We start from the raw sequence: 26,891 nt of genomic DNA, 5'->3' as shown, positions 1-26,891 counted from the left end.
CTTCACACGGGCGATTTTGTAGCATTGCTATGATGCTACAAATCGTATGTATGTGAAGCTCATGGTTTCCAATGGGTTCCTTCACACATGAGCTGTTTTGTAGCATGCTACAAAACACACAAACCTTGCAGGTCCGGCGATATGCCCGCGACACGCGAGGTTTTGTAGCCCATGTTTCTCTATGGAGCCTTCCTCTCTGTTGCATCACATCGCACGAAAACGCGGTTTGCATGCGGTGCAACTTTGACAGTAGCAGATGCTACAAAGTCGTGTGATTTTGTAGTGTCACATGCGACTTTGTAGCGCTACGATATCGTGGTATTGCCGCGAGAATATCGCAGCGATATCGTACGGTGCAGCGATCAGACCAATGAAAACTGATGTGGCCCAACTGATCAGCCCCTTTCTCCCTTCCATTTGTTTTAGGAACGTTACAGTTTACTTTTAAAACCTCACTTTTGGGTTTACTACTGTTTTAACCAGACATTAAAATGTTTTAGACAAAACAGATTTCTGAGAATGTATTGTGTCCATTAGAGCATTCAAAAAGACTATATGGAGTTTTCTCACTTACCTCTTGAGCACATTTCATATATTTCAGAGAATACAACATTTTACATTGGAACAGTAGGCCCATTAGCAATAAGCTACAATGTTATATTTATCACTCCGATGCAGACTTGCACAAGGAATGGCCATTTAGTGATGTATTCTTCTGCTGGGCCTAGATGGCCAGTGCTGTGCCCGTGTACAGATGTCAGAAAGCTATGCCATCGCCCAGGGACTTTTTCTATAGATCGTAAAGCACACCAGTTGCTATACAGACTATAACAGGTATTTTCGCCTTTCCCTTTCTCTCTACAAACTACTCAGACGTTTTTCCGTTAACAAAGGGATCAGATAATTGTAGGACATTAAATTAACATGATAATAAGCCAGTTAGAGAAAGAACATATCATTTGTTCAATTATTGCTGGAACTGCAACAGAAGAAGGAACAGCTTATGAAAAAGATTTATTCCAAAAGACAGTTTCTTTAAAAGGTTTCCAATCCCTGTCAGGTAAAACCAATTCAAACATTAATGGCAAAGGAAATGAACATTTCCTACAGTCATGCACACCCATACCACACTTGTAAAAATAAAGCAATCTATTTTTTTTCTGAATTTGGATATTAAAAAATAAAATTTTACAAGTATAATAAATCTGGACATTACGAAACAATGGATTAAGAGATGCCAGTGCCACAGGAACAAACTCAAATCAGGAAATTAAACTGGTTAAAATACAGAGGGAGCAAGTGACTATAGGTAGATCTTTTTATGCATTCAAGGGCAATAATACAGGAAAGTGGATATGTGAAAACAGCAGAAGTGGATGTCCAGAAGCTCCCATATAAGACTGATTATTACATTTAGGGACCTATTAAAAGTTCAAACGTGGCAAAGAGGTAAATGGAGGTGGCTCAGATGGTGTGTCAATGCAGCCCGCCGATGATCATTCCTGTCCCGAAACTCAGGACGTTAACTGCAATCTTTAACCAAAAGAACAGTGTGCTGCCCTCCACTGGACACCGACAAGACTTCTCTGTTTTCCAGCTGCTTCCCTGTCATTTTAAATGGGCTCCAAACATCATCCTCTTCACCAGTGCCAAGTTGTTGGTTGGTGCCCATACCCCAAGAAAAGACACGACCTAGTAAAGAGAAATAAAAAAAATTAACAAAGGGTTACATGTAGAGCATATTACAAGGAATACTAAATGTAGCAATTTTAACAATTTTAGGTCTGCTTCCTAATATGCAGCTTTAAGCAAGACAAAATAAGACATCAAGAATTCTTCTATAGGTCTCAGAAGGAATGGGGGCAATTTCTCATTATCTAACAAACCTGTGTCTGGCTGTAAAGGCAAGTACTATAAATGCGGTGAGATCTGAAACCAGACACTTACCATCTCTAGATACAGCATAACTGACAGACGCTCCACAGGCCACAGAAGCAACCTTGGGCAGGTTAGGAATAGGGGTAGGCTCCGCCTTCTCAGATGCGTTCTCTCCAAGGCCAAGTCGGCCGTACTCCGCGCGACCAAGACTATATGCATTGCCTATAAATGAAAACAAAGGCAGATATATTAGCCTAAGGATCACATGACAAATGTACCAGGTGCGGTCCTGGATTTTATATCCATGCCATTATAAGTTTATGGTGCATGTTTGAGGCTCCTGGAACTTTAAACATGCACCATAAACTTATAATGGCATGGAACAGGTCAAATGACCCAGTTATCAAAGAAAACAGAGGACCCTGCGAAGATAAACCTTTTATAACCACTTTATATATGCTCTGTAGTGAGGCGATGGTGTAGTTTGAACTGGACCCAGCAAGGCAGAGCTGCCAGACCTTAGACACAAACTAACTCTTTCAATGACTAAATTCACCCCAAAAGGACCACTTTTCCCTGTACCTGGCCATAGTTGCCTACAGTTATAGTAGAAAAGTTCCAAAATAAAAAATAAAAAACCCCACTTAGGCCAGGTTCACACTGGGCGGATTTGCAGAGGAAATTCTGTCTGAAACTTCTCTGCGGCAAATCCGCCTGCGGCCGCTAATCTCAACATTCGCCGGCCGCAGCATCTTCATTTTTCTTCTTCCACTGCAGCCGCGCTCTCTAGGGGAGCGGTGACTGCAGCGGAAGAGCGTGTGGCCAGGCCGCTTCAAAACCTGTCGCTGCAGCCAAACTGTGAGATCTCCACCGGGATTCCGCCCAGTGTGAACCCAGCCTTACATGAATGTTCGCCAGAGCCTTATTAGTGGGAGTTCCCCTCTTTTACACGTCGGACATTTAACAAACGATTTTTGCAGCTACCCCACTCAGACTACACACAGTATATCAAAGCAACCAAAATTTGTGCAAATATAGCAAGCCTAAAGAACAAACAACATTTTTTTTTTACTTTGTACACATTACCCTCTGAGGCTCAGGGAGCTTCTATTAAAGCGAACCTCTGGGCCTAGACAAACAAGAATGGCTGCACTGCTTCTCTGACTACCTGATGCCCACTGTGGTTTAAGACACTACATGTTGTAATGACTGGCTGTGCTGCTCACCTGGGGAACATTAATCAAAGCAGGTGCAGTGTCTTATACTACTGACACGTGCATCAGGTGGGGCTCATGACCATGCTGGAAGGAAAAACAAAGGCAGGTATCCCTGCAGCATTTTTACACATCCTGCAATAAGCCAGGGTCATATGCTCTGCTGGCAGAGAGCCGGCAGACACTACGTATGGCACTGCCCATGCCTGCAAGTCACACACGCAGAGTGATTTATTTTAAAAAAACAAACATACGGAGCCCAGACAAGTGTACAGGGCTCATTCTGTCAACACACAGGGAAATAGAGCACGCTGCGATTAATTTTTTTGCGTATCTATACGCAGTGTCTACACGCCAGTGTGCATGGATCAATGAAAGTCTATTGACTTTCATTGACTCAATCCACAGCGTGACTCAATCCACAGCGTGCCACCGATGGAAAAACAGTCATGGGCATAAGACTATAGTCAGATAAGCTGATGCGGCCATCTTTGTTTGTCCAGGACTGGGTGTCACTTAAAAAAAAAAATAATAATTTAATCAGCCCTGTGTGACCATCATATGCGCGAAATCACTAAATGCGTTTGATCCATTTAGGACCAAGACACTCTGGTCTATAAGTGGTTAAAACGTACACTGGCTTATAGGCTACAGTATAAGCAGAAACATGTGATAACTGCACTCATAAGACTCAACGTCCACGGGCGGAATTAAATGGTGGAAACCACAGTTCAAGCTGCCCATAGAGAAAAATGGGCGTCCGCACTGGAAACAGAGCATGTAGATTTGTTCTGTGGATTTTTGGTCCGGAAAACAAATCGCAGCATGCTCCATTTCAGTGCAGATCCCGTACGGATGGCTTCCATTGAAGTCAATCTGCGGCCCGTTTGCATGCACGCACGCCCGCACACATCCCGTAGACCAGAAAAGAGAAGACCCGAAAAGGTAACGCAGGGTCCTCTGCTGTGGGCAGGTTTGGATTCCGCTGTGGGCTCCAATCCACCCGTGTACATGAGGCCTTACACATTTAATACTTGAACAACAGTGCATAACTTGTATATAATAGCCACATAAAAATGCAAGGTGCTTAGCGCATATATTTTGATGAACTCCTGCTGGCCCCATCCACTATCTCCAAGTGAAAATGTTTATTTTTTTTTTAAAGAGGGTCCTAAGATACTTCTCTTTTGGGCCTGAGCCTCCAATTGATTCAGGGTAGTAGGATACCAGGCTATATGGTCCAATCAAAATTACTTGGGAAAGATGCGTTTTCTACCTTTAGCAGACACCTGAAAGTGAAATTTAAAAAGGCTTTCGCCCACCTGCTCAAAGCCTATATAGCCTTTGGCTATATAGCCTGGTACCCTACTTTCCCTGGCTTTATATGGAGACTCAGGCCCAAAAGAGAGTTATCTGTTAGTATTAGGACCTGTCTGGAAGCATGATCACATGGATGTGGCAGATGAGACCAAGTCCTAAAATGTTAATTGTGTTAACAAAACAAATTGTACAACATAGGTTACAGTTTAAATTCATGAAGCAACTCTGCATCCATGGACCGATGTACAATACTGTACCCATTCTAGATATTAACTTACTCATGTTTGCAATTACATCCCTACTCAACCCAAAAGTTAATAGAAAGTTATTGAAAGAAAAGTCGCAGCAAGAACCGTACATTTTTATATATCTACTAAGCATTATGCAGGTTATTCAGATATTGTATGTGTATTATGTGCTGTTGCCACGTTTGTGTGCACCTGAACATGTCGTTTGTTTGAAGTGCTGACTTTGGCTTATAAGCTACAGATGCCAAACCTTCAATGCCAATGTCCAAGTACTAACCTTCAGAGTCCACACAAACTGTATGATGCTGTCCACCTGAAAACGCCACCCAAGACTTGGTGGAGTTTTTGAATGCTGTCAAATTCTGAGGTGCAAAGCAGGGATTAGTTGTCCTTGTCCCTGTAGTGAGTAAGCAAAAAGACATTGTCAACAATACACATAAAAACCCCCATGTCTTCTAGAGAAGTTGCAAAAACAGTCTAGAACAAACCCAGTTCACATGGAGTTGCGGCACCATATCCTCAGCATTGTGTTTTGTTTTTTTTTTCTACTATAATATAAAAAACATGCCTTACCTATCTCTCTCTATATAAAAAAATTGAATGTATGCCTGTCTGTCTGTTTGTCCTTTATGCGCTACTACACCATTCATCCAATCGCCATGAAACTTTGGGAAGTTGAGTACACTCCTGGGAAGATTATAGGCATAGTACATCTATCCTATGATAAATGGCGTCGACAGTTACGCCCCCCCCCCCCCCCCCCCACGTAGATCGTTCGATTTCCATCATTGCCACTAATTCTCTCACTCCCCGAAGTCGTAGAAACCTGAAATTTGTCGCGAGCATTAATTATGTCATAAATAGGAAAAGCTAATGGGTCCCAACTCGATTATTCAATTCTAAGCGCCAAAGAATTAGCGTCCAAATTTTACGTACAGAATCTCATTCTCACTTCCCGCTGTAATTTGGCACGAGCATTGATTATATCATAAATAGGAAAAGTTAATGGGTCCCAACTCGATAATTCATTTCTAAGCGCAAAGGAATTAGCGTCCAAATTTTACGTACAGAATCTAATTCTCTCACTTCCTGATGTCATCTATATATATATAAAAATGAATGTCTGTCTGTCTTTTATGCATTACTACACCATTCATCTAATCACCATGAAACTTTGGGAAGTTGTTGAGTACACTCCTCCGAAGATTACTGGCATAGTACAACTATCCTACGATAGGTGGTGCGCGTGCGAGCATCGTCAGTTATACCCCCCAGACAAAGATCGTTTGATTTCCATCTCAAAGCACAAAAGCAAAAGGCATTACGAGCAACGGGATGAGTGTTCAACTACAAAATGATGCATCCGCCGAACGTTTCGCAAGACAATTGCTGGATATTGAGAATGCTGAGGTAAAATGAAAGCTGTGCTTGGTTGCAATTTCTTATACTGCTGAGGCAACATGAAAGCTGTGCTGTGATTGGTTGCTATATATTATACCGCTGAGGTTACATGAAAGCTGTGCTGTGATTGGTTGCTATTTCTCTTACTGCTGAGGTAACATGAAGGCTGCGCTGCGATTGGTTGTTATATATTATACCACTGAGGTAACATGAAAGCTGTGCTGTGATTGGTTGTTATCTAGATATATAAAAACAAATTTATGTACGTCTGTCTGTCTTCGCAGCAACGCGCGACGGGTAAGCTAGTAAGTTTATAAAAAAACAAAAAAATACTATGCATTACACCATAAAGATGCTTACAAACGACTGTCATTTGTAAACGAACAACAACTTTTCTGAGCTATGTAATGATACTTTAAGGCCTCATGTCCACGGGGAAAATCAGATCCGCTGCAGATTCTCCATAGAGAATCTGCAGCGGGTCCCTCCTGCCCCGCGGACATGAGCGCCGAAAATAGCAATTTAAAAGTATTTACCTATCCGGCGCGGGCGGGGAATGTCAGCTGTTCCTCACGGCCGGATCTTCATTTTCGGCCGGCGGATGAATTCCTGACGCCGGCGGCACGTCGTCGGCACGTCGTCGACGTGCCGCGCGCATGCGCCGGGCACATCCGCCGAGCCGAAGCAAGGAAGATGCGGCCGTGAGGAACAGCTGACATTCCGCGCCCGCGCCGGATAGGTAAATACTTTAAATTCCTATTTTAGGTCTCCCGCGGATCCGGACGGCTTCCATAGGCTTCAATAGAAGCCCGCGGGAGCCGTCCCCGCGGGAGACCCGCATGAAAATGGAGCATGGTCCAGATTTTTTCATGCTCCATTTTTTTTTAAATCACTTTTATTGACGATCCGCGGGTATTTATGTACCCGCGGGTGGTCAATGCATCCCTATGGGGTGCGGATCCGCGCGCGGGAGATCCGCTGCGGATCCTAAATCCTATTTTCCCCGTGGACATGAGCCCTAAAAGGGGTTGTCCGGCCATAAACATTAGGTCTCATTACTTCTGTTTGCCCATTTCCATGCACTTTGTAATATACATTGTGCATGGAAAATGAAGCAAACAGAAGTTTTGGACTTACCTGAAGGGATGCCCCCCCCTGTGTTGCTCCTTCGTCGTCCCTGGTTACCACAAGAATCTTCTCTTCTTGTCGGGCCAGCTCTTGTCGGCGCGGGAACGAGCCCCTTCTCATCCACGCATGCGCAGTTCTTCTCTCTGCAGCCGGGACCGATATACGATCTCCTTGTGTGCAGGGGTGGGGGGGTGATGGAAGAGCCTCAGAGCAGGAACTGAGCTCCCGCCCCCTCTCTGCCTCCTCTCCGCCCCTCTGCAGTATTTGCAATGGGGAGAGCCGAGACGGGGGCGGGGCTAATTCTCAGACCTTAGCCCTGCCCCCGTCCCGCCTCTCCTCATTGAAAATAGTGCAGAGGGGCGGAAAGGAGGCAGAGAGGGGGCGGGAGCTCAGTTCCTGCTCTGAGGCTCTTCCATCCTCCCCACCCTGCACACAAGAAGATCGTATATCGGTCCCGGCTGCAGAGAGAAGAACTGCGCATGCGCGGATGAGAAGGGGCTCGTTCCCGCGCCGACAAGAGCTGGCCCGACAAGAAGAGAAGATTCTTGTGGTAACCAGGGACGACGGAGGAGCAACACAGGGGGGGGGGCATCCCTTCAGGTAAGTCCAAAACTTCTGTTTGCTTCATTTTCCATGCACAATGTATATTACAAAGTGCATGGAAATTGGCAAACAGAAGTAATGAGACCTAATGTTTATGGCCGGACAACCCCTTTAAGGGTACTTCACACATAGTACAACATAATGCCTTGAATTGAAAGGGCGAAATGTTGCGCATCCACATCAAAATCCACACCACTGATGTGTATTCTGATGCGTTTGTTGTGGCATTGATGAAGACTTTGTTGCAGATTTTCTGCTACTACGTAACACTACAAAAAAAACCCCCCACACACTTACCTAACTGATGATAGTTTGAAAGGCCAAAACCATAAACATGACCCTCCTGTGAGACTGCAAAAGTAAAGTATGCGCCACAGAATACATCTTGAAACGCAACACGTCTGCACCCTTTAGCCTTCAAGCGGATGCACTGAGGAATTAGCAGCCTCTCTGCAGGAAGAGAACATGGTTATATACGTAGCATCTGGAGGTGGATGGTTTTATGTATAATAGTCTTACATATGCATAGACTGGTAACACTGGAAATGTTCTTACGAGCAACAGGAGATCCACCATAAAAAACAATTAGGAGAGACCGAATCAAAACAGCAGCTTTCAAAGGCTTGTAACATACACTTGGAATATTCTGATGGTATGGTGGGATCATTGTATTCTACGTGTTCATACAGATTACATGGTTGCTTAGTAAAAAGACATCAAAATTACATCAGTTAGCAAAATGCGCAGTCTACAATTCAGTAATCCGTATTAACCCCTTGAGTGGCACGCCCGGAAATTTTCCAGGACAAGCTCCACTGCTCATAGCGACATAGCCTGGAAGATTTCCGGGCTATGTATCACTATGGGAGCTGCAGAGCACAATGCCACAAGCTGTGACAGTGTGCTCTGCCTGCACAGACCCACAGAGAACAAAGCAAGGGCTTTGAAAAACCAGCAGAAGATATTGCCGATATGCTGGCAATCTCCTGCTTTGTTTACAGGTTGCCATAGAGACCATCGGCTTGTCAGAAGCCAGCCGATGGTCTCTGTGGCAGGGAGAGCTTGGTGCTTGGCTGTGAGAGGACAGCTAGGTACCAGCTCTTACAGCAGAGATCAGAGAAAACCTCCGATCTCTGCTGTGTTAACCCTTTACATGCGGCAGTCTATGTGACTGGAGCATGTAAAGGGCTGTCACCATCGGACCCCCGGAATGTGATCAGGGGGTCCTGATGGGTCCCTGTGGAAGTCCCCTAAAGGGACAAAAAAAAAAATTAAAAAAAAAAAAAACGAACAAGGAAAAGAATTATAAAAAAAAAATAAAAAACACTTGTCTCCCTTTACTTTGTATTTTTGATTTTTTTTACAATCACACATGTGGTATCCATGTGTCGTAATGACCCAGAGAAGGAAGTTAATACATTTAACCCCTTAATGACATGGCCCCTTTTTTTCTTTTTTCCCCCCGTTTAAAAAAAAAAAAAAAAACACACACAACTTGTCCCGCAAAAAACAGGCCCTCACATGGCCATGTTAATGGAAAAATGAAAAAGTTATGGCTCGAGACGCAACTGCAAAATTTGTTGAAATTCAATGATTAGACCATTTTAAAAAACCTGCCCTGGTGGGCACGACAGGGTGGTAGGAAACCCGCCACTCAAGGGGTTAAAGCATGACTCAAGCAGAGGCCAGCATACAGTAGGCCCTGATGTATAGTTCTTCCTCTTATTGGTTGAGGGTGAATAGAAGTGATATAGCTGTAAAGGTTTCAGTAGACCTTACATTATAGTAGGGCCAAACAATTATTCCAAAATTCTGAGTAGGCAACAAAGGGACCAATATCAAGAGCCACATTTTGCCCATCACTGATTCCTATTAATGACTAACCTAGGCCTTTACGTCCTCCGCGGTTGGTAAATCTCTCAGGCACCCTACCGAGTTGACCCTGCTCTCCACAACCAGATGTGTAGAGATCCCCATCGGAGGTAAGCATCACAAGATGATCATTCCCTTGGGAAAAAGAAACACCCAGCAACAGAAGGAAAACAGAACGTTAGAGCTGGGTAGTAAAACAAACAAAATGAAAACTTTAAGGTAGCAAACTACATCAGGTTGGACTGCAGTAACTGCTTGTGCGCAAAATAGAGGGCATCAACTGAGTGGCAAATTTTTTGTAATTTGAGCAGCTCTGTGCAGCTTATATGTTGTGCCAACAGATCAGCAACATAATTGAACAATTGATGCGATCCACGAGAATTCACTTCATAGCACAGCATAATGACATCTTAAACATTCACTTACCTGATGCGATTTTGACAACTGGTACATTTACAGGAACTTGAATAGGCACCATACTTTTCTTCATTGGTTCAAGTAAGCCAATAACACCATTGTTATCCTATACAGTGACAGTATAAAGACAGAATTACACTCGGGACACAAATTCTCACACGCACCACTCTTCTTACACTCTGCTTTTCTTGGTATATCCTTCCACTAAGCCGTAAATTAGCTTCAATCCATGGCACCAGATTAAAGTACAAAAATTTAGGCCGACTGCACACAACTGGATCAGGTTCCACATGTGGGAGGTTGCAGCGGAATCCAACCCTGTGCCCAGCCGGCGTTCACGCATACCTTTCTCTTCGGCTGCTTCTTCTGCAGTGCGGATGGTCCACACGGCTAACCGTCGGATATGCACAGTACAATTTATTTTATTTTTTATTTTTTTTAAAAGCCTGCTTTTCCCACAATCGCCTAGCGATGACGCAGAATCCGCGATCTTTCCACAATGTCAATTGCGGAAAAGCTGCGGGTTGGATGGCTTCCATTAACTGGAAGGTATTTGCTGTGTAACCCGAACGCCTACTCTGGATTTCTCAATGCAAATTTGGACATGTGCAGCCGGCCTTCGTCTTTGATGCCTTCCATTAACACGGGTGGGTGGGTGGGGGGGGGGGGGGGGGAAATTTCAGCCAATTATAGCCCTTTCCAAACCGAAATACAGGGTGTCTAAAAGTAAGGAAATGTAGATCTAAAATGAAAATGATTTGGTGAATGGCGATCCAATTCTAGCCACGAATCGTGGAGGAAGAGTGATGTGTTAAGCTTTGTCACCAACGAGGTGGCGATCTTCAATGCTGCCCTCTTGGCTTCAATTTTAGAATGGGAAGGTAGGTACGTAATATAGCAAATTAGTGAAGAATTTTACAAGAAATCCAATGGTGGGCTTCAAGTTAAGTGGGGGAAGGGGAAAGCGTTAAGATCATCCCACTTCTGATGAAGGTACACTCGTCATTTCAGGAGACATCACTTTCTTGTCACTAGGTCCCCGACTACACAACTTTTTTATAATATGATGCAAGCAGCACTGTATACAAACTTCCAGACCAGCATTCATTCCCTGCTGTAGAACTGGACAAAATTGCTACTGGTATGTGCTGTATATATGGTGGATGTCATGGAGAATATGGAGCAGGCTCCACTCCATAAACTGCAGGTGTCAGCTGTATATATTATATGATACTGCTACAATGGCCATTTTACCCTGTAGATGCCATGGTCAATAGCAACTGTGGCATCTAATGGACCTTTTACACGTGCCGATAGTCGGGTCAACGACTGCCGACGTCACCGCTAAGATAGTTAGCGCTCGTGCAGAGAGATTATACCGACAGACTTCACAGCTAGATTGCAGACTTCTCACTCAGCGCTTCACCTTTTATGTTCACATACGACAAGCCTACAATCCAGCGATTGTTTTTAAGCCGACTGGAAAGTCAGCTTAAAAACCTGAGAACAAATTTTGAGCAATAGTCGTCCCATGTAAATAGGACATTAGGGATTAAGGATTGGAAACCCCCATTAGGCCACAACATGGTCACAGGGTGTCAATGTGTTGTCATAACAGCCGGAGGGGGCCTAGTGCTCTACTCTATATCCATGAGTCCCACAGACAGTGAATAGAGTAGTAGTATGCATATGTGACCATCACTGCACTCATACAGGGGACTTGCCACACAATCATTACAAGGTGTGCATAACTGGTTGGTTTCTGAGCAATTCTAGATTTATCAAATATCCTGTGAATAGGTGTTTAAATGTTTATGGGTGAAGGCATTTAAAAAGGATAATGCCAACAGGCACAATATGCTGTAATATAGCGTATTGTATAAGCGATCAAGTAGTTCAGTCCTTAAGAGTCAGAGGGGGTTAAAAAAAAATAAATAAAATTAAGGGGAACCTGTCAGCAGTCCTGACTTCTCAAAACTCCAGAACACACTGCACATAGGTGACCAGGACAGCAACCACTCAGAACAGAAGGCAAGGCTAAAAAGTGGGCACTGTAGAGAGCTCAGGGCACTGCACATAGAGGGACCACCTCCTGCGCACTTGCAGGTTTATTCCCACTAGCACTGCAATCACATGACCAACACCCAAGGTATGATAGCACTGCTGTCCCAGTTGCCTACATAGTGCAGTCTGTTTTAAGATGTCCAAGAATATAAATTATATAGCAGAAGCTCAACCTCACTTAATCTTTTCACATTGATTATGTAAAAAGAAAACATGCCTTGCAAAAAACAAACCCTCGTGGGAATTTGAAGAAAGAAAAACCCTCCAGGAAGGGGATAGATGTAGTTATGATTATAGAGGTGAAAGTTGAAACATTCACTACAATGGTCAAAGTTTATTCTGCCACACTGTTCTTGCATCTAATATAATATAAACAGCCTACAGGCTTTTCTTGCACCACACTTTGACCCCTTTATGTGACCTTTGGTGGATGATTTTGGTGTCATTAGATTTGTGATGTCCCACCACTGCCCTAAAATCATAACATGTGAGTTTGATACATTGAGTGACGCGTCAGGCCAAGGCACATTTGTTATGTAAAGTGTAGCGGCGTTCTTACGCTTCAGCAAACAGCCCCGCTAGGGAGAGTCAGGGCTCCGTCACATTATGACAGCCTGATATCTCCTTCACAATCCATGTGGAAACCCCTGGATGTGAGGAGTTTTCTCATGGAAGCTGCCTCGCACCCCAGCAGGGCTGAAGGAATCCCCCGGAGTGGCTGTCATAGGCAGGGGTTTGCAATGTTCTTCCATTGTCTTCATTGAAGGCAATGGGGGATATTGCACAATCATGCTGAGATTTTTTCCCCCGCATAGTATCGCAAGTGTGAATGAACCCATTTTATGTTCATGTAGCGAACATCGCATCACTCTTGTTAGATCAACTTACAAACTGCAGGCCACCCAATATTACCTACACTTCTTTCATAGACTCTTTGCATAGATTTTTTTTTAATGGTATTTTTCCTGCACAAGCCTGTGGAAAAAAGGCCACAATGTAATGTGTTTCACAATTCCCTATTGAGCTACAGCCACACCTGAAACAGCATTTTTTGGCAGGAGAAAAAAGAAAAAAAAAACGAAAAAAAAAAAAACACGCAGCATAAACGACACATTTTAAAATAAAAAACTAATGTGAAGCCACCCTGAAAAGCTGGTGGTCTTCACGGTGGAAAAAAATAGGTGCATGCAGATGTAGGTCAACAGGGAATTCTACAATGCACTACAAAGGGCAGCATTTTTCATTAATTTTGAAATGTGTTTAAATCCATGTCTGTTCAAGGGTCGTCCCATATTTTACTTGTGCTGTCCATAGGGCATGTTATTTTGCGTGCGGCACACAAATGCACCCATTGAAATAACTAATTAGTTCTAGATGTGTTCTTTGTCCTGCGCAATTACGGAGGGTTTCATGCATCTCCTTGTGTATTGCATGCGGACTCACATCGCCCCATTGATTTCTATGTGGACCTTTGGTGCACAAATACACAAAGATAGAGCATGTTCGACTTCTATATATGCATGAATGAAATGTGCACACAAAATACACTTATGTGAATGAACCCATTGAAATCAATGGGTTCTATTCTCTGCATATTGCAAAGCCGGCCTTAATGAGACATTCTGCCATACAAGCCTCTACACATTTAGAGGGATAGTGCAAGCTAGCAGGCCAGAAATGACTTCAGACAGACCCCACTGCTGCAGAGAACAAAAATTACCCTGAAAGATCCAAAGAGGAACACTCGTCCGTCATCCGTCAAAGCTGCAGTGTGACTGTCTCCTGCTGAAATCTGTACCACCTTCTCAGCCAAATCCACCTTTGCTGGTTGAGTTTCTGATCCTTCCTCTGTGGTGTCCCGGCCGAGTGCCCCTTCATCATTGCAGCCAAAAGTATAAACCTAATTAAACATGCATATATACAGTCAAGATGTTAATAACCTGGGTGAATTGGTCCAACAAACACTGTAGCGTTTGGCAGTAAACTCACACTTCCCGAAGCTCCAAGACACACTGTGTGCATTCCTCCAGCTTCAGCCTGGACTATTGGCTCTGGTAGAGATAACAGTGCTGGTCTCTTTCGTTCCATGACATCTTCTCCTAAGCCCAGTTGACCCACATCACCTTGGCCAAGGGTCAGCACAATGCCGCCAACAGATTTGTGGGAACTGTGAGTAACCACTAAAATAGAAGGTGGTCATTTAAACAAAATGGAGTAACTTCTCTCTTAAACACTGCAGATAAGATATTAACGAGGTATTCCCATTACAGCAAGTTAGGGCACAACTTGCCAATCAGTGGGGGATCTGACTGCTGGAAACCCCCACTGATCCAGAGAAATCAACCATGGCACAATGCAAAGTTCTGATAGCAGTGGCCACGCATGTACACCACAGTGCCATTCACTTCAACGGGAGCTGCCAGAGCACTTGAACTCTATCTCCTGGTCCAACTGAAGTAAATTGACTGGTGCTGCGCATGCACCGCCACCATAGACTTTGGGTCAACCCACAGTTGGGGTGTCTGCCTGCAAGGTAGAAGCCTGTGGTGAGACAGTCCCTTAAAGCTAAGAGAAGGTTGAGGGACCTCTGGCCTTAGTGAACAGGTTTATCATTACAGCCGTTTTATTGATAAAAGACTGAAGAATGAGACAACTCCAAATAAATAGCAGTTTTTTAGATGTTCCCACTTACATTTGGGCTTCTTGACCTCTGTGGTTCCATTGTTTTCCTCTGCAGGAGCACTTCTTTTCAGGTTTTTCTTTCCCTTCATGTTAAATACTATCACTGTTGAGGGAGAAGATACAGGTTTACTTTATCCTACAGAATAGAAGCAGAACCTATACAATCCTACAACCACCACCACAGTACACATGCTACAATACTAGTTGTCCCATAGACACCCACAAATAAGAGTGGCGACTGTTAGCGGCTCCCCGAATTACATGTTTGATGGATGGATTGGACAAAATGTGAACAAAACATAAAGAGGGCTGTCTGGGTCTGAACGGTTGACTATTCTCAGGACAGGTCATCAATACTGATTGGCAGAGGTCCATTCCTCTGAACCCCCAGCCACCAGCCTACTGGCAGTGTGTCAGATAACAGCCGCTCGCTGAGGGTCCCAAGTGGCATCTTCAGGGGTCAGCTTGCCATCAGGCCTGCAGCTCGGAACTATCCTCCCAGCAGTTTTCATTTACTTGAATGGGACATCTGCTTGCCACATCGGTATGGGCAGCTGCAGCGTGTATGGAGCCGTGTGCTTCTGGCAAACAGCTAATCGCTGCGGATCCCTGCCAATCTGCTACTGAGGATCCATCCTGAGAATAAGAGCAGGCTCACACGTGGGTAATGCAATAGTGTATTATGAATTGATGGATCCATTCACACTTATGTATATACATTGTGTATAAAAACACATGTAAAAACACGAATGCGGCATGGTCTATTTAATTGCATATTACGTGCGATAGAACCCTATTGCTCTCTATGTGCCCATAATAAACACTGTACATACATAATTACATTGCATATGTGCGCCATTTATACACAACGCCGATAAGCAGCAGAGCAGGAAATGTTAAAAAAATTAAAACTAGAGTCAGACTAAGGCCACTCTCACATCCGTTTTTTACCACAATTGCTACAGCGTTTTGAACGCTGCAGTAATCGCGATACAATGTTCCCATGGCTTTCAGTGGGGCCTCGCAGACATGCGGTCGAATGCGCCACTTTCTAACATTGCTATTTTCAAGCGCTCTTCGCTCTATTTTAACACGTTTAGGGCCCCTTATCATCCATTACAATGATGGGGTGCACTAAAACCTGGTGTTGGAGGCAGGAACCTGCATCCAAAAAAAATGGCATTTTGCCGATGGCATGTGTGAGAGTGGCCTTATAGACAAGAAAGAAGGTATGCAAAAAACAAAAAAACTCAATACACAAAATTTATTAAACAAACAAGGGAGCGTCATGTAATAATGACCTCCTACCCCTCTAATCCCCTCACATTTCCTAATGCTGGGTTTACACGGGATGACTGTCTTCTAAACGACTGCATGAGTGAGTGACGTCACCGCTAGTTGTTGGCGTTCGTGTAGAGCGTCTACACAGGCAGATCACTGCCATCACTGACCTCTCGCTCAGGGCTTCACATTTAGATGTAACGATCATCATGCACTTTGGTTCATTTGAACCTATTTTGTGTGATAATCGTCCCGGGTAAATTGCCTTTGAAGTCAAGTCATCAGTCATTTACAGCTGGAAATCCCATCAGGTGCCTTTTTAACAACTCAACTGAGCACTCATTCGGACAACAGCTATTCCCCTACATACGATAAAGCTTAGCCTGGCTGAGCTTGTACACCTTTACAATGGGAAGATGAGTGTAAACTGCTGCTAGACACCCCCGTGGGCAGCTTACCTCCAGGAGGAGCACAGGATACAATTCAACATGCCTGATCCTTCCTTTCACCAAGGTTGTCTGTCTGGGGAAAGTTGGAAGGCCACACAGAATAACCAGCTGGTCCTGATGACTATTATATGTGTATGCGGATGGCCTTTAGTCACTGAGCTCGTTATCTACTATGGCACAAGCCAGTTGGCGAGACCGACCAAAAGATGTGCGTATCAGCAGAGTGTGCCATACCAAGTACTGAGCTGGTAAGGATACAGGTGCTGCTGGGAGGAGACCCTCCAATGAGTACATATAGCAGGAGATCTATCCATGCCTAAATTTAGGTCAAAGCAGAAACTTTTTCCAGTGTTATTGCAGTGCACCCAGTTTATGAAGTCAGTGTGACTAGTTTGAAAATACTTGGCGCCAGGTCATACTTTAATTCCAGTCCAAAATTGAAACTGAGAATCAGCAGTCGTAGCCTTGTGGAACACTTGTAGAACTTTGGATTTTTGTAAAACATCACTAGAAAAGTTGTTCCCTGTTTCCATTGATGAGGAGGTGTAAAACTGTCATATTTGCCCAAACACTTTCATTAGTCAGGAATTTTGACATGTACTAAAGCAATCAGAGGAGAATGGATAACAGGTGCAAGGAGGGAGGGGATACTGTACGGCTGGGCTCACACAAACAGGTCGGATGCCACATGTATACTTTTCTTTGTTTGTATTTCCCACACATCACTTAGCAATGACACGGGTACCTGCAGCCCATATGTAACATTAATTGCGTATGGGTTGCAGGTGGAACACCTATTGACTTCAATGGAGGCTGTCCGTGCAGATTCCACGGCAAAACAGAACATGCTACGATTTATCTTTCGATTGTGGAATTCACAATTTGTATCCACGAATGAAGGAAAAGTAAAAAATGTATGCCTTTCAATCCCCACGTTTTACAGCAGATCGCCCGTACGGCGATCGCGGAATCCGCAATAGAAATTCAGTCGTATGAAACCGGTCTACAGATGAATGAGAAAGCAAACCACAGGGGAGATGAGAAGAGAAAAAGGCTGCTCGGAATTTGCTCTGCTCTTTCTCCACTTGTGCCCCAGAGACGCCACAATCATGTAACAGTCCATATATGGGCAGCAGCATCACAGGGGCATCCCTGCTGCAGCCAGTAGTTCCCCACTGCTGCTGGGAGAGGGGATGATTGAGGAAGCCTCGGGGATACACTGCCTCTCCGAAGAGTCGGTCCCGTCACTTCTTCTAAATGTGGTGGCACGCTGTTTGCACCTAGTTTAGCACACATCCTGGGACTTGCATAATAGACGAACCACACCTATGTAAGGTAGCGTGGGAAATAATAGCGCAGGTGATACACCCCTGCCATAATCTAGTGGGTACAGATACTGCTGGGAAGAGCTCTTTAGTAACTGCAATCTAAGCAGAACCCATTGATCAATAATGGACAAGGACAGCTGGAAGCTACAAGAGGACGTCGCTGCACATGAGATAATATGCATGAAGAGTGAGAGCTACGCTGCAGATCTCACATAATACATGGAACAGACTACAATGTAGGCCATGTCTTCAAAACCTCCTAGGAGCCCATAGACCAGTCTCTAACTGGCTACTTTGTATGGGCTGCTGGGAGTGGGTCCCCAAATGAGTCCACAAGTTATTTTATGTCTGAACTGGCAAGGAGACAGATGCTGCTGGAAGGACCTCCTTAAAAGGGAACCGTCATGACCTATGAGCCCCATAAACTATGTTATGGGGCTCAAGGGTCAGGAAACGGGCAGTCTGGGAAAGTACTATTTCACACTTACCGGGCGCCCCGTTCCTGCACTGTGTCCCCCTAAAGTCCACACACGCCAGCAGCATGACTCTTTAGTCTGCTCCATGCAAGCGCATCTCTATTCATTTCTATGGGGGCACACAGAGCAGACGGTGAAGTCACGCTGCAAGCGCACAAGGAGGGCTCCTTTCAACCACATGACAGCTTATGGGGCTCAATGGTCACAGCAGATTCCCTTTAGGTCTACTTTGGCCATAACACAGGCCACGTGGGTAATGCAAGTCAATTTGGATAGGTCATCAATAGTAGATTGGGGTCCAGCGCTCAGGGCACCGACCGATCAGCTGAACGGGTGCATGCTGTCAGCAGCGCTATAACAGAGGTCAGAGCGTAAGTCTCGGTGCCGACCTCTGTGTAGTGGCCGACACTTGTAACTGCCGGTTGGGGTCTCGTTGAAATCAATGGGCCACAGACAGCTACTAGCACTAGGGGGCATACTTATAGTGAAAGGAGGAAAAAGCCCAGATGTGCTCCAGGGATGAGCAACGATGAGTCCCATAGCCCACAGGAAGCTATAACAGATAGTCCTGGATAGTCTCTAGAGTATAATGCTCTTATCAGGATTATAGCATACTGATAGTAAGGATGCCCCGTGTCTACCAGTGTTAACAGAGCCTTCTATAGTATAACCGAGGCCCATCACGGCACCCCGGATGTGGGCGCTGCCCCCTCCGGTCGGTAGCAGTCACCTGACCTCGGCGCTGGGTCGCCGGGGTTGAGCCAAGTGCCATTTGCATGCAGCACTTTATCTTCCATCCAAAAAGCAGACGGATCCGTTATAGCTAATGGGCCGTGCGGTTCCCTCCAGAGACAGAAGCGCTCAGTTACGCTGATTGCCCTTCCCGGCTCCGGTGACGCCTCCCTCACCCATTCCGCCTTAAGCAGACCGTCTGGAAAGACCGCAGTGTGGCACACGTGTGCTGGAAGGGGCACTCCACTACCATGTACACCTGCAAGGGGTCTCCACGGCCAGCAGCCCCCACGGGGAGCCCACTTCTCACCTCTACACCGCGCTCCTCTACACGCCGGCTCCTGTCTGTTTCCGCGCCGGATTCCTTAAGCAGCTGTAGGACACGTGCGGCGCTCCCCTCTGACGTAAACTGTGCGCGACCCGCGAGGAAACGTTCAGAGGCTCCGCCCACAGCAGACACGTGGTCAGAGTAGTTTGAGAGAAGTGTATTACAATGACGGCAGCGCCCCCCGCCGCTTGTCCCAGGTAGCTGCACCACCGCGTGTACACAGGCCGGCACGTCACGTGGCCGTACCGGGTATTAGCGGACTGTTATACAGTACGGCGGCTCGCTTGCACTTTCCGGATGTAGGGGGAGGTGGCGCTCTTGTTTAGTATCCTCCCGCGTTGGTTAGTCGTTCCCAGCACGTGGGACCGGCACAATCGTCTGCTGTCTGCGAGCGTCGCGCCTGCTGGTGAGTGCCGCTCTGGAGGGACGAACTGCTGCTCTCCGGGGCTCAGCCGTAGTGAAACATGGTGGTAAATAGCATTCATGTCCCGGGAGTGGAGTGATGGCTGAGCGCTCGGTGGCCGGATATTTACAGCTCTATCACCTGGTGGGGGAATTTACAGCTCTATCACCCAATGGGGTATCTGCGGCTGTTTATTGCCTGGCCCGCGGGGTATCTGCGGCCATTTATCGCCCGGCGGACTGCCTATCTGCGCCCGTTTGTCGCCCGGCGTGCCTGCGCCCGTTTGTCGCCCGGCGGACGGTGTGCCTGTGCCCGTTTGTCGGACGGCGGACGGCGTGCCTGTGCCCGTTTGTCGCCCGGCGGACGGCGTGCCTGCGCCCGTTTGTCGCCCGGCGGACGGCGTGCCTGCGCCCGTTTGTCGCCCGGCGGACGGCGTGCCTGCGCCCGTTTGTCGCCCGGCGGACGGCGTGCCTGCGCCCGTTTGTCGCCCGGCGGACGGCGTGCCTGCGGCCGCTTGGTCCCCCGGCGGACGGCGTGCCTGCGGCCGCTGATTGCCCGGCCGACGGGGTACTCGCACTAAGGGTCCAGTCACACAGCTGCTTTGTTCTCGGACAACCGCTGACAGCTCTGTGCGGGATACCAGCTGAAAGAATGCTATCAGCGCTGCCCGCAGAGAACTCAGTCATTGCTGACCGTTAACTTGCTACGAGTTAGTGATGAGTGAACAGTGCACGATGGCCGCGCATTGAGACACAACGATTATCACTCAAAAGATGGCTTATGAGCGAATTTTGAGCACTGATCGTTGTCTAAACGGGCCTTTGCGGTCCTTGGGCACGAGTGCAGTACTGCCTGATGCCATGACGGCGCCCATCATTACACTGCCTGAGGATTGGCTGATTTGGCTGTAGCCTTCCTTCGTCCTCATAGGCTGGCTGTTCACACAGGTAGATGTGCCGCCTGAGAACGATCAGCGGACAAGCATCAATCGGCTGATCGTCGCACCTTCTACACAGCCCGTCTGTTGAGCGAATGAGCGTTCAGCCCGATATCTGCCTGTGCAGAAGCTCCTTCCCCGATGGCTATACAGTGTCAGTGTTGTCTTCCTGAAGTGGTCAATAGTGTAAAATCTCCCCTCGTCTCAAGTCAGCCCTTCTTCAAAATGTTGTTGAAGGCCATTAGTTGTAGTCCATGTTCACGGTTGGGCTGCTGGCGCACTAGCTGTAAGGGTGAGTTGTGCGCAAGAGCGTCCTAGGCCTGTACTGGGCGGTGTTCTGTGCGGGGGTTACCATCCAGTGGTGCGCACCGTACAGGCAGCAGCTCTCCCTCTTGGTCCTTCAGATTACCGCTGGGACCTGTGCACAGTCCTTTATGTATTTTCCTTGCTCCTCAGTAGTGAGCATGAAGTAACCCGATGTCTTCCTATTTGGGCTGCAGGTCCAGCTGCCCATGCGTTCTGTCAGGCAGGTAGCCGCTCTCTGCTGCGGGCATTAATATCACTTGTTCTCTCTACAGACGTCCTCAGCTCCTCTGACGCCATGAAGTACATCCTAGTGACGGGCGGTGTGATATCTGGGATTGGAAAGGGGATAATTGCAAGCAGCATAGGGACGATCCTGAAATCCAGCTCCCTGCATGTGACTTCTATCAAGATTGACCCATACATTAACATAGACGCTGGAACGTTCTCCCCATACGAGCATGGTGCGTAGAGCTAATATTGTATGAGCTGGTTATAAGGGGGTTATCGCCTGCGCTGATTGCAGCTAGCACCTGGGGAGTACAGTGCGGACTGCAGGTGCTGTTTCTCGGCCTGCAGTTTACCTGTACCCTTAGGCTAGCTTCACATGAGTGTAAGCACATTGCGCACGCCTTAGCGCTGCACTTTTCCAGAATGAAGGATGCTTCTTCGCATCAGCATATTTTAGGCTAACTTCACATGAGCCAGCACGGTATGCGGCCATGAATCCCACCCCATATCACATGAGCCAGCACGGTATGCGGCCATGAATCCCACCCCATATCACATGAGCCAGCACGGTATGCGGCCATGAATCCCACCCCATATCACATGAGCCAGCACGGTATGCGGCCATGAATCCCACCCCATATCACATGAGCCAGCACGGTATGCGGCCATGAATCCCACCCCATATCACATGAGCCAGCACGGTATGCGGCCATGAATCCCACCCCATATCACATGAGCCAGCACGGTATGCGGCCATGAATCCCACCCCATATCACATGAGCCAGCACGGTATGCGGCCATGAATCCCACCCCATATCACATGAGCCAGCACGGTATGCGGCCATGAATCCCACCCCATATCACATGAGCCAGCACGGTATGCGGCCATGAATCCCACCCCATATCACATGAGCCAGCACGGTATGCGGCCATGAATCCCACCCCATATCACATGAGCCAGCACGGTATGCGGCCATGAATCCCACCCCATATCACATGAGCCAGCACGGTATGCGGCCATGAATCCCACCCCATATCACATGAGCCAGCACGGTATGCGGCCATGAATCCCACCCCATATCACATGAGCCAGCACGGTATGCGGCCATGAATCCCACCCCATATCACATGAGCAAGCACGGTATGCGGCCATGAATCCCACCCCATATCACATGAGTAAGCACGGTATGAGGCCATGAATCCCACCCCATATCACATGAGCAAGCACGGTATGAGGCCATGAATCCCACCCCATATCACACTCGCCATCCACATGAACTACCCGTGGATGCCAGGCCTTTTTATGGGAGAACAGCCTCACGTCACTTCGGGGATGCAGAGCACCGCAGACTCTCTCCCATTGCTCTCAGTGGGGCTGCGATGCGAGATCACTTGTTTGCCGCTGCAGGACCTGTTCATTTGTACGCAGCAAACAAACGCACAATTGATACGGCTAACCAGTTCCAGATGTGTTCTTTTTCCAGCAGAATTGGGTATTGCGCATGCATTTGCGCACCCCCAATGACTTCTATGAAGACCTTTGGTACACAAATATGTAAAAAAATAGAACAGATTGTATTTTTTTTTTTTTTGCGTGACCAAAATGGGCTTGCGAAATACGGAAATGTGAATGACCCCATTGAAATCACTGGGTTCTATTCTCTGCATATTGTGCCTGTGAAGCCAGCCTCAGGATGCCCGTACATGGTGTGTCCCAGCCGCGGCAAGCATGTGATTTACTGCTGTATACAGTGACCGCTACAGGTGCAGCCGGGCAAGTAGTGGTAAACCGTGTGTGCTGCCAGCAGCGAGGACCTAATTATACTATGTTCTATATTTTATTTTTCTGGATGGTAACAAATTTGTATTTTCCTGATATAAAACTAATAACTATTGTTTAAAGCGACCTTCCAGTCCTAGACAAAGAAAGATGGCCACACTGCTTTTCTTACTCCCTGATGCACACTGTGTATGAGTATGCAGCATTGGTCTGATACTACACCTGCTTTGATTGGCCAGTGCTGTCCACATGAGCAGAACTGACCAATCAGAGCAGCATGTAGTGTCTTATAGCCCTTTTACATGGAATGACTGTCATCTAAACGACTGCCCGAGTGCTGACATCACCGCTGAGGTCGTTAATGCTCGTGCAGAATGTTAAGACTGACAGACTTCACCGCTCAGCGCTTCATCTATTTGACGATTGTTTTTAGGCTGACTGAAAGTCAGCGATAACGAGTAGTGAACAAATGGTAAATGATGTTTTTGCATTTACCCTACACAATTATTGCCTAATTTCGTTTGCGTGAACAAATTTTGAGTGATAATCGTTCCGTGTAAATGGCCCAGAGTGTGCATCAGGTAGTCTGGGAAGCCGTGCGGGCATCTTTGTTTGTCCAGGAGTGGAGGGTCGGTTTAAAAAAAAAAAAAAAAAAATGCAGCAAAAACCACATATTCAAGTTGTGTACAGCTGTGGAGGGGTAATGGTGCCCACTGCTTCTACCAGCGTCTCCACATGTGCACACAAGATAGTGTATGGGGATTTGTTGGCGCGCAGCAGTAAGCGGTGCGTTGCGTGCTCCCCGCACAGGAAATGCTCGTGTGAGCGAGCCCTAAGAATGAGTGTTTCCATCTTATGTTGTCTTGTACCCGACTGACATTGTGTTTCTCTCATATAGGAGAGGTGTTTGTACTTGATGATGGAGGCGAAGTTGACTTGGATCTCGGAAATTATGAGCGTTTCCTGGACATCCGACTAACAAAAGACAACAACTTAACAACTGGAAAGATTTATCAGTCTGTCATTAACAAAGAAAGGAAAGGCGACTATCTAGGGAAAACTGTGCAAGGTAAGCTAGTGAGCTAGTGGGTTTGAGTATTGCTGTGTAGTTGAGGGTCCATTGTCTTCCGTCATGGGCAGTCACCATGAATAACCCCTATAGCTCCCAGCATATATATTATGGACTGACCTCTCTAATGAGCCTCTGGAAAACAGTTGTTTACTACATGAGTGACACCAGTACAGCCGGTGGGCTTATGTCACTCAGTGACGGGCAGTACATGTGATGGTCTCTGCTTATTTGTAGTGGTGCCCCACATCACAGATGCTATCCAGGAGTGGGTGATGCGGCAGGCCTTGATTCCTGTGGATGAGGACGGTGTGAAACCAGAAGTCTGTGTTATTGAGGTAGGCAAGATATTTTGTGTCACTTTGCTACCTTTTCAGTTTTCAACTCACAATCTCTTTATACATAGCTAACAGGCTCAATCACCATATACCCTGATGATATGCAGAGAGCCAGATTGCAATATGTGGGAGCTAAATGTTCAATGCAGGCTAATATGCAGCCACTCAACTGAACCCAGATTACTAACAAACATAGTCCGCACATGTGAACGGATTTCAACCCCTACTGGCAAAGCAGTGGATTGCCCTGTATCACCACACTGGCATAACATTCTGGGCTCCCCAAGCATCTATAGCACACTGTATGGAAAAAACACACTGATAAATGCCGTATATTCCGGCGTATAAGACTACCTTTTAACCCCGAAAAATCTGCTCTGCAGTCGGGGGTCGTCTTATACGCCGGGTATACAAAAAAAAAACAGTACTCCCCTCCCCCGGCATTCTGCAGCGCTGCTGCAGGCTGTCGCTCTCTCCTAGTCCCCGACAGAGCATTGCCTTCTGGATGCGGGGGATTGAAATCCCCGCCTCCAGAAAGCTGATGCTGTGATTGGCTAACTCACGCGGCGTCAGCCAATCACAACCATTCAATTTACACCGTATTCCCGGCGTATAAGGCGACAGTTGAGGGGCCGTCTTATAGGTCGGAATATGCGGTAGGTGTTAGTCTGCATTTTGGCCAAAACTCGCAAGCAGACAGGCTGCGGCAAGGCCACCATGCGTCCATCAGAACCTACGCTATCTCACTATTAACTAAATTAAAATCAGAGGTGAGAGAGAAAATGTACAAAGACATTTTTTATTTATTTTTTTCACAATCTCGATGACAACCTTCTTAATTACTGGATTTGCTGATTACTCTCGGTTTCATCTCGCAGAAATGACAATGTTTTACTTTGGGATTCATTAACATGACAAGTGCATTTGTTCTATTCAGGGGAGACACTTCCTCCTATTGTTGTGCTGACTTTAATAATGCTAAGCAATCAGTTTCTGGCATGTGGTGATTAGTTTTGATTAGTTTAGACTAAAATTTAGATTAGTTTCTTGTTTGAAAGACTGTGGAGAACAAGGGGGTAGTGTAGTCTGTACCAGGCCGTGTGTTTGTTTTTGCAGCATCTTGAATGACTGACTTTACCCCCATATTGGCTTTCTTCTAGCTCGGTGGAACCGTGGGTGACATTGAGAGCATGCCCTTCATAGAAGCTTTCCGACAGTTCCAGTTTAAAGTTCGAAGAGAGAACTTCTGTAACATACATGTTAGTCTTGTACCTCAGGTAAGGGCAACAGCAGGTGTTCTAGTAAAGGTGGCACCTCATGTATGTGCGATTACCTGAACTTTGTATTTTATTTTATGATCATTGCTTTAAACGCTTAGCAACTATTATCCCATTCCTAAATGACTGGACACTTTTAAGCAGTTTTGCGTACCTAGTGGTTTAACCACTTGAGTGACGCATTTTTTTAGTTATTTACGGGTTAAAAAAATCAATTTTTTCTTTTTAACAATTTAAATTCCACGATTCTTTCTGAACTTGAGAGTGGATTTTTTTTCTCTTATATTTAGTATAGTTTAGGAGATATGATGCAATGGCCTGCCCGGCAACCCCAGCAGTGATTTTTGCGGAAAGGGCTTGAAATATAAGCCCTTCCCTGAAAATCATGCCTAGCTTGTGTAAAGAAATATATATTCACCTCTCCAAATGGTACCCTAAAAATCCTCCCTAGCTTGGGTAAAAAATATATATACTTTCCTCTCCGCCGCTGTCGGGGTCCGATGGGTCTTGCCGCATGGCATCTCGGCTTTGTACTGAAAGTGTTGTGTCTGATTGAGTGAACTCTCAGCCAATCATAGGTAGCACTCAGCCATTCCTCAAATGACAGCTGAACGCTGCCTGTGTTTGGTCACAGCGCTCAGCCAATCACAGGCAGCGCTCGGTCCATTCAATGAATTCCAGGACAACACTGTAGCCTAAGCGTTTTCTGGGATTTTTCTATTGATGTCCTATTCTGAGAATAAGTCATCAGGTGTCCACCGCTTGGGATCCCCGTCAATGAGCTGTTTGCCAGGTCTGCTTTCAGTGGGTGCAGACCCAGAAGCAGACAGCTCTGTCCACATTGCAGCAGCCTGGTTAGTATTACAGGCACAGCCTCCCATTGGGGCACCAGGCAGGTCATCATTAGAAAAGTACCAGAAAACCCATTTAAAATACCAAAAGAAATGAAGGTTTAAAGTCAAGGAATTGCTAGATGTAAACTAGTTGCATATAATTTTTCTCCTATTACTTGCAGCCAAGTGCCACTGGTGAACAGAAAACCAAGCCCACTCAGAACAGTGTACGGGAGCTTCGGGGACTGGGCCTCTCGCCAGATCTGGTAAATAATTTCTCCTATATGTAAACACCTGAA

The 26,891-nt window shown here is 46.3% G+C and overlaps 2 protein-coding genes across 3 annotated transcripts in view; one reads left to right on the top strand and one right to left on the bottom strand.

The window, feature by feature from the left end:
• Positions 1-997: 997 nt before the first annotated feature.
• Positions 998-19,538, bottom strand: RCC1 (regulator of chromosome condensation 1). Its single transcript, XM_066572636.1, has 10 exons — positions 19,404-19,538; positions 14,838-14,930; positions 14,135-14,325; positions 13,866-14,045; positions 10,091-10,187; positions 9,677-9,799; positions 8,090-8,242; positions 4,938-5,057; positions 1,948-2,100; positions 998-1,692 (listed from the first exon to the last, which is right to left on the bottom strand). The coding sequence occupies exons 2-10, from the start codon at positions 14,914-14,916 to the stop codon at positions 1,523-1,525; spliced, it is 1,266 nt and encodes a 421-aa protein (XP_066428733.1). The 5' UTR covers positions 14,917-14,930; positions 19,404-19,538; the 3' UTR covers positions 998-1,522.
• Positions 19,509-26,891, top strand: part of CTPS1 (CTP synthase 1) — a 41,349-nt gene continuing 33,966 nt past the window's right edge. The window contains exons 1-6 of one of the 2 annotated variants that reach the window (XM_066572630.1): positions 19,509-19,618; positions 21,340-21,528; positions 23,974-24,144; positions 24,382-24,482; positions 25,643-25,759; positions 26,775-26,858. In XM_066572630.1, coding sequence (XP_066428727.1) covers positions 21,363-21,528; positions 23,974-24,144; positions 24,382-24,482; positions 25,643-25,759; positions 26,775-26,858 — 639 coding nt within the window. In that variant the 5' untranslated portion in view covers positions 19,509-19,618; positions 21,340-21,362. The other variant, XM_066572625.1, reaches the window with a different exon arrangement.

This window comes from Eleutherodactylus coqui, chromosome 1 (genome assembly GCF_035609145.1).
Source record: "Eleutherodactylus coqui strain aEleCoq1 chromosome 1, aEleCoq1.hap1, whole genome shotgun sequence".
Taxonomy (NCBI): Eukaryota; Metazoa; Chordata; class Amphibia; order Anura; family Eleutherodactylidae; genus Eleutherodactylus; species Eleutherodactylus coqui.
The sequence above is the reverse complement of the archived record's forward strand: the minus strand, read 5'-3'. Positions and strand labels throughout refer to the sequence as shown.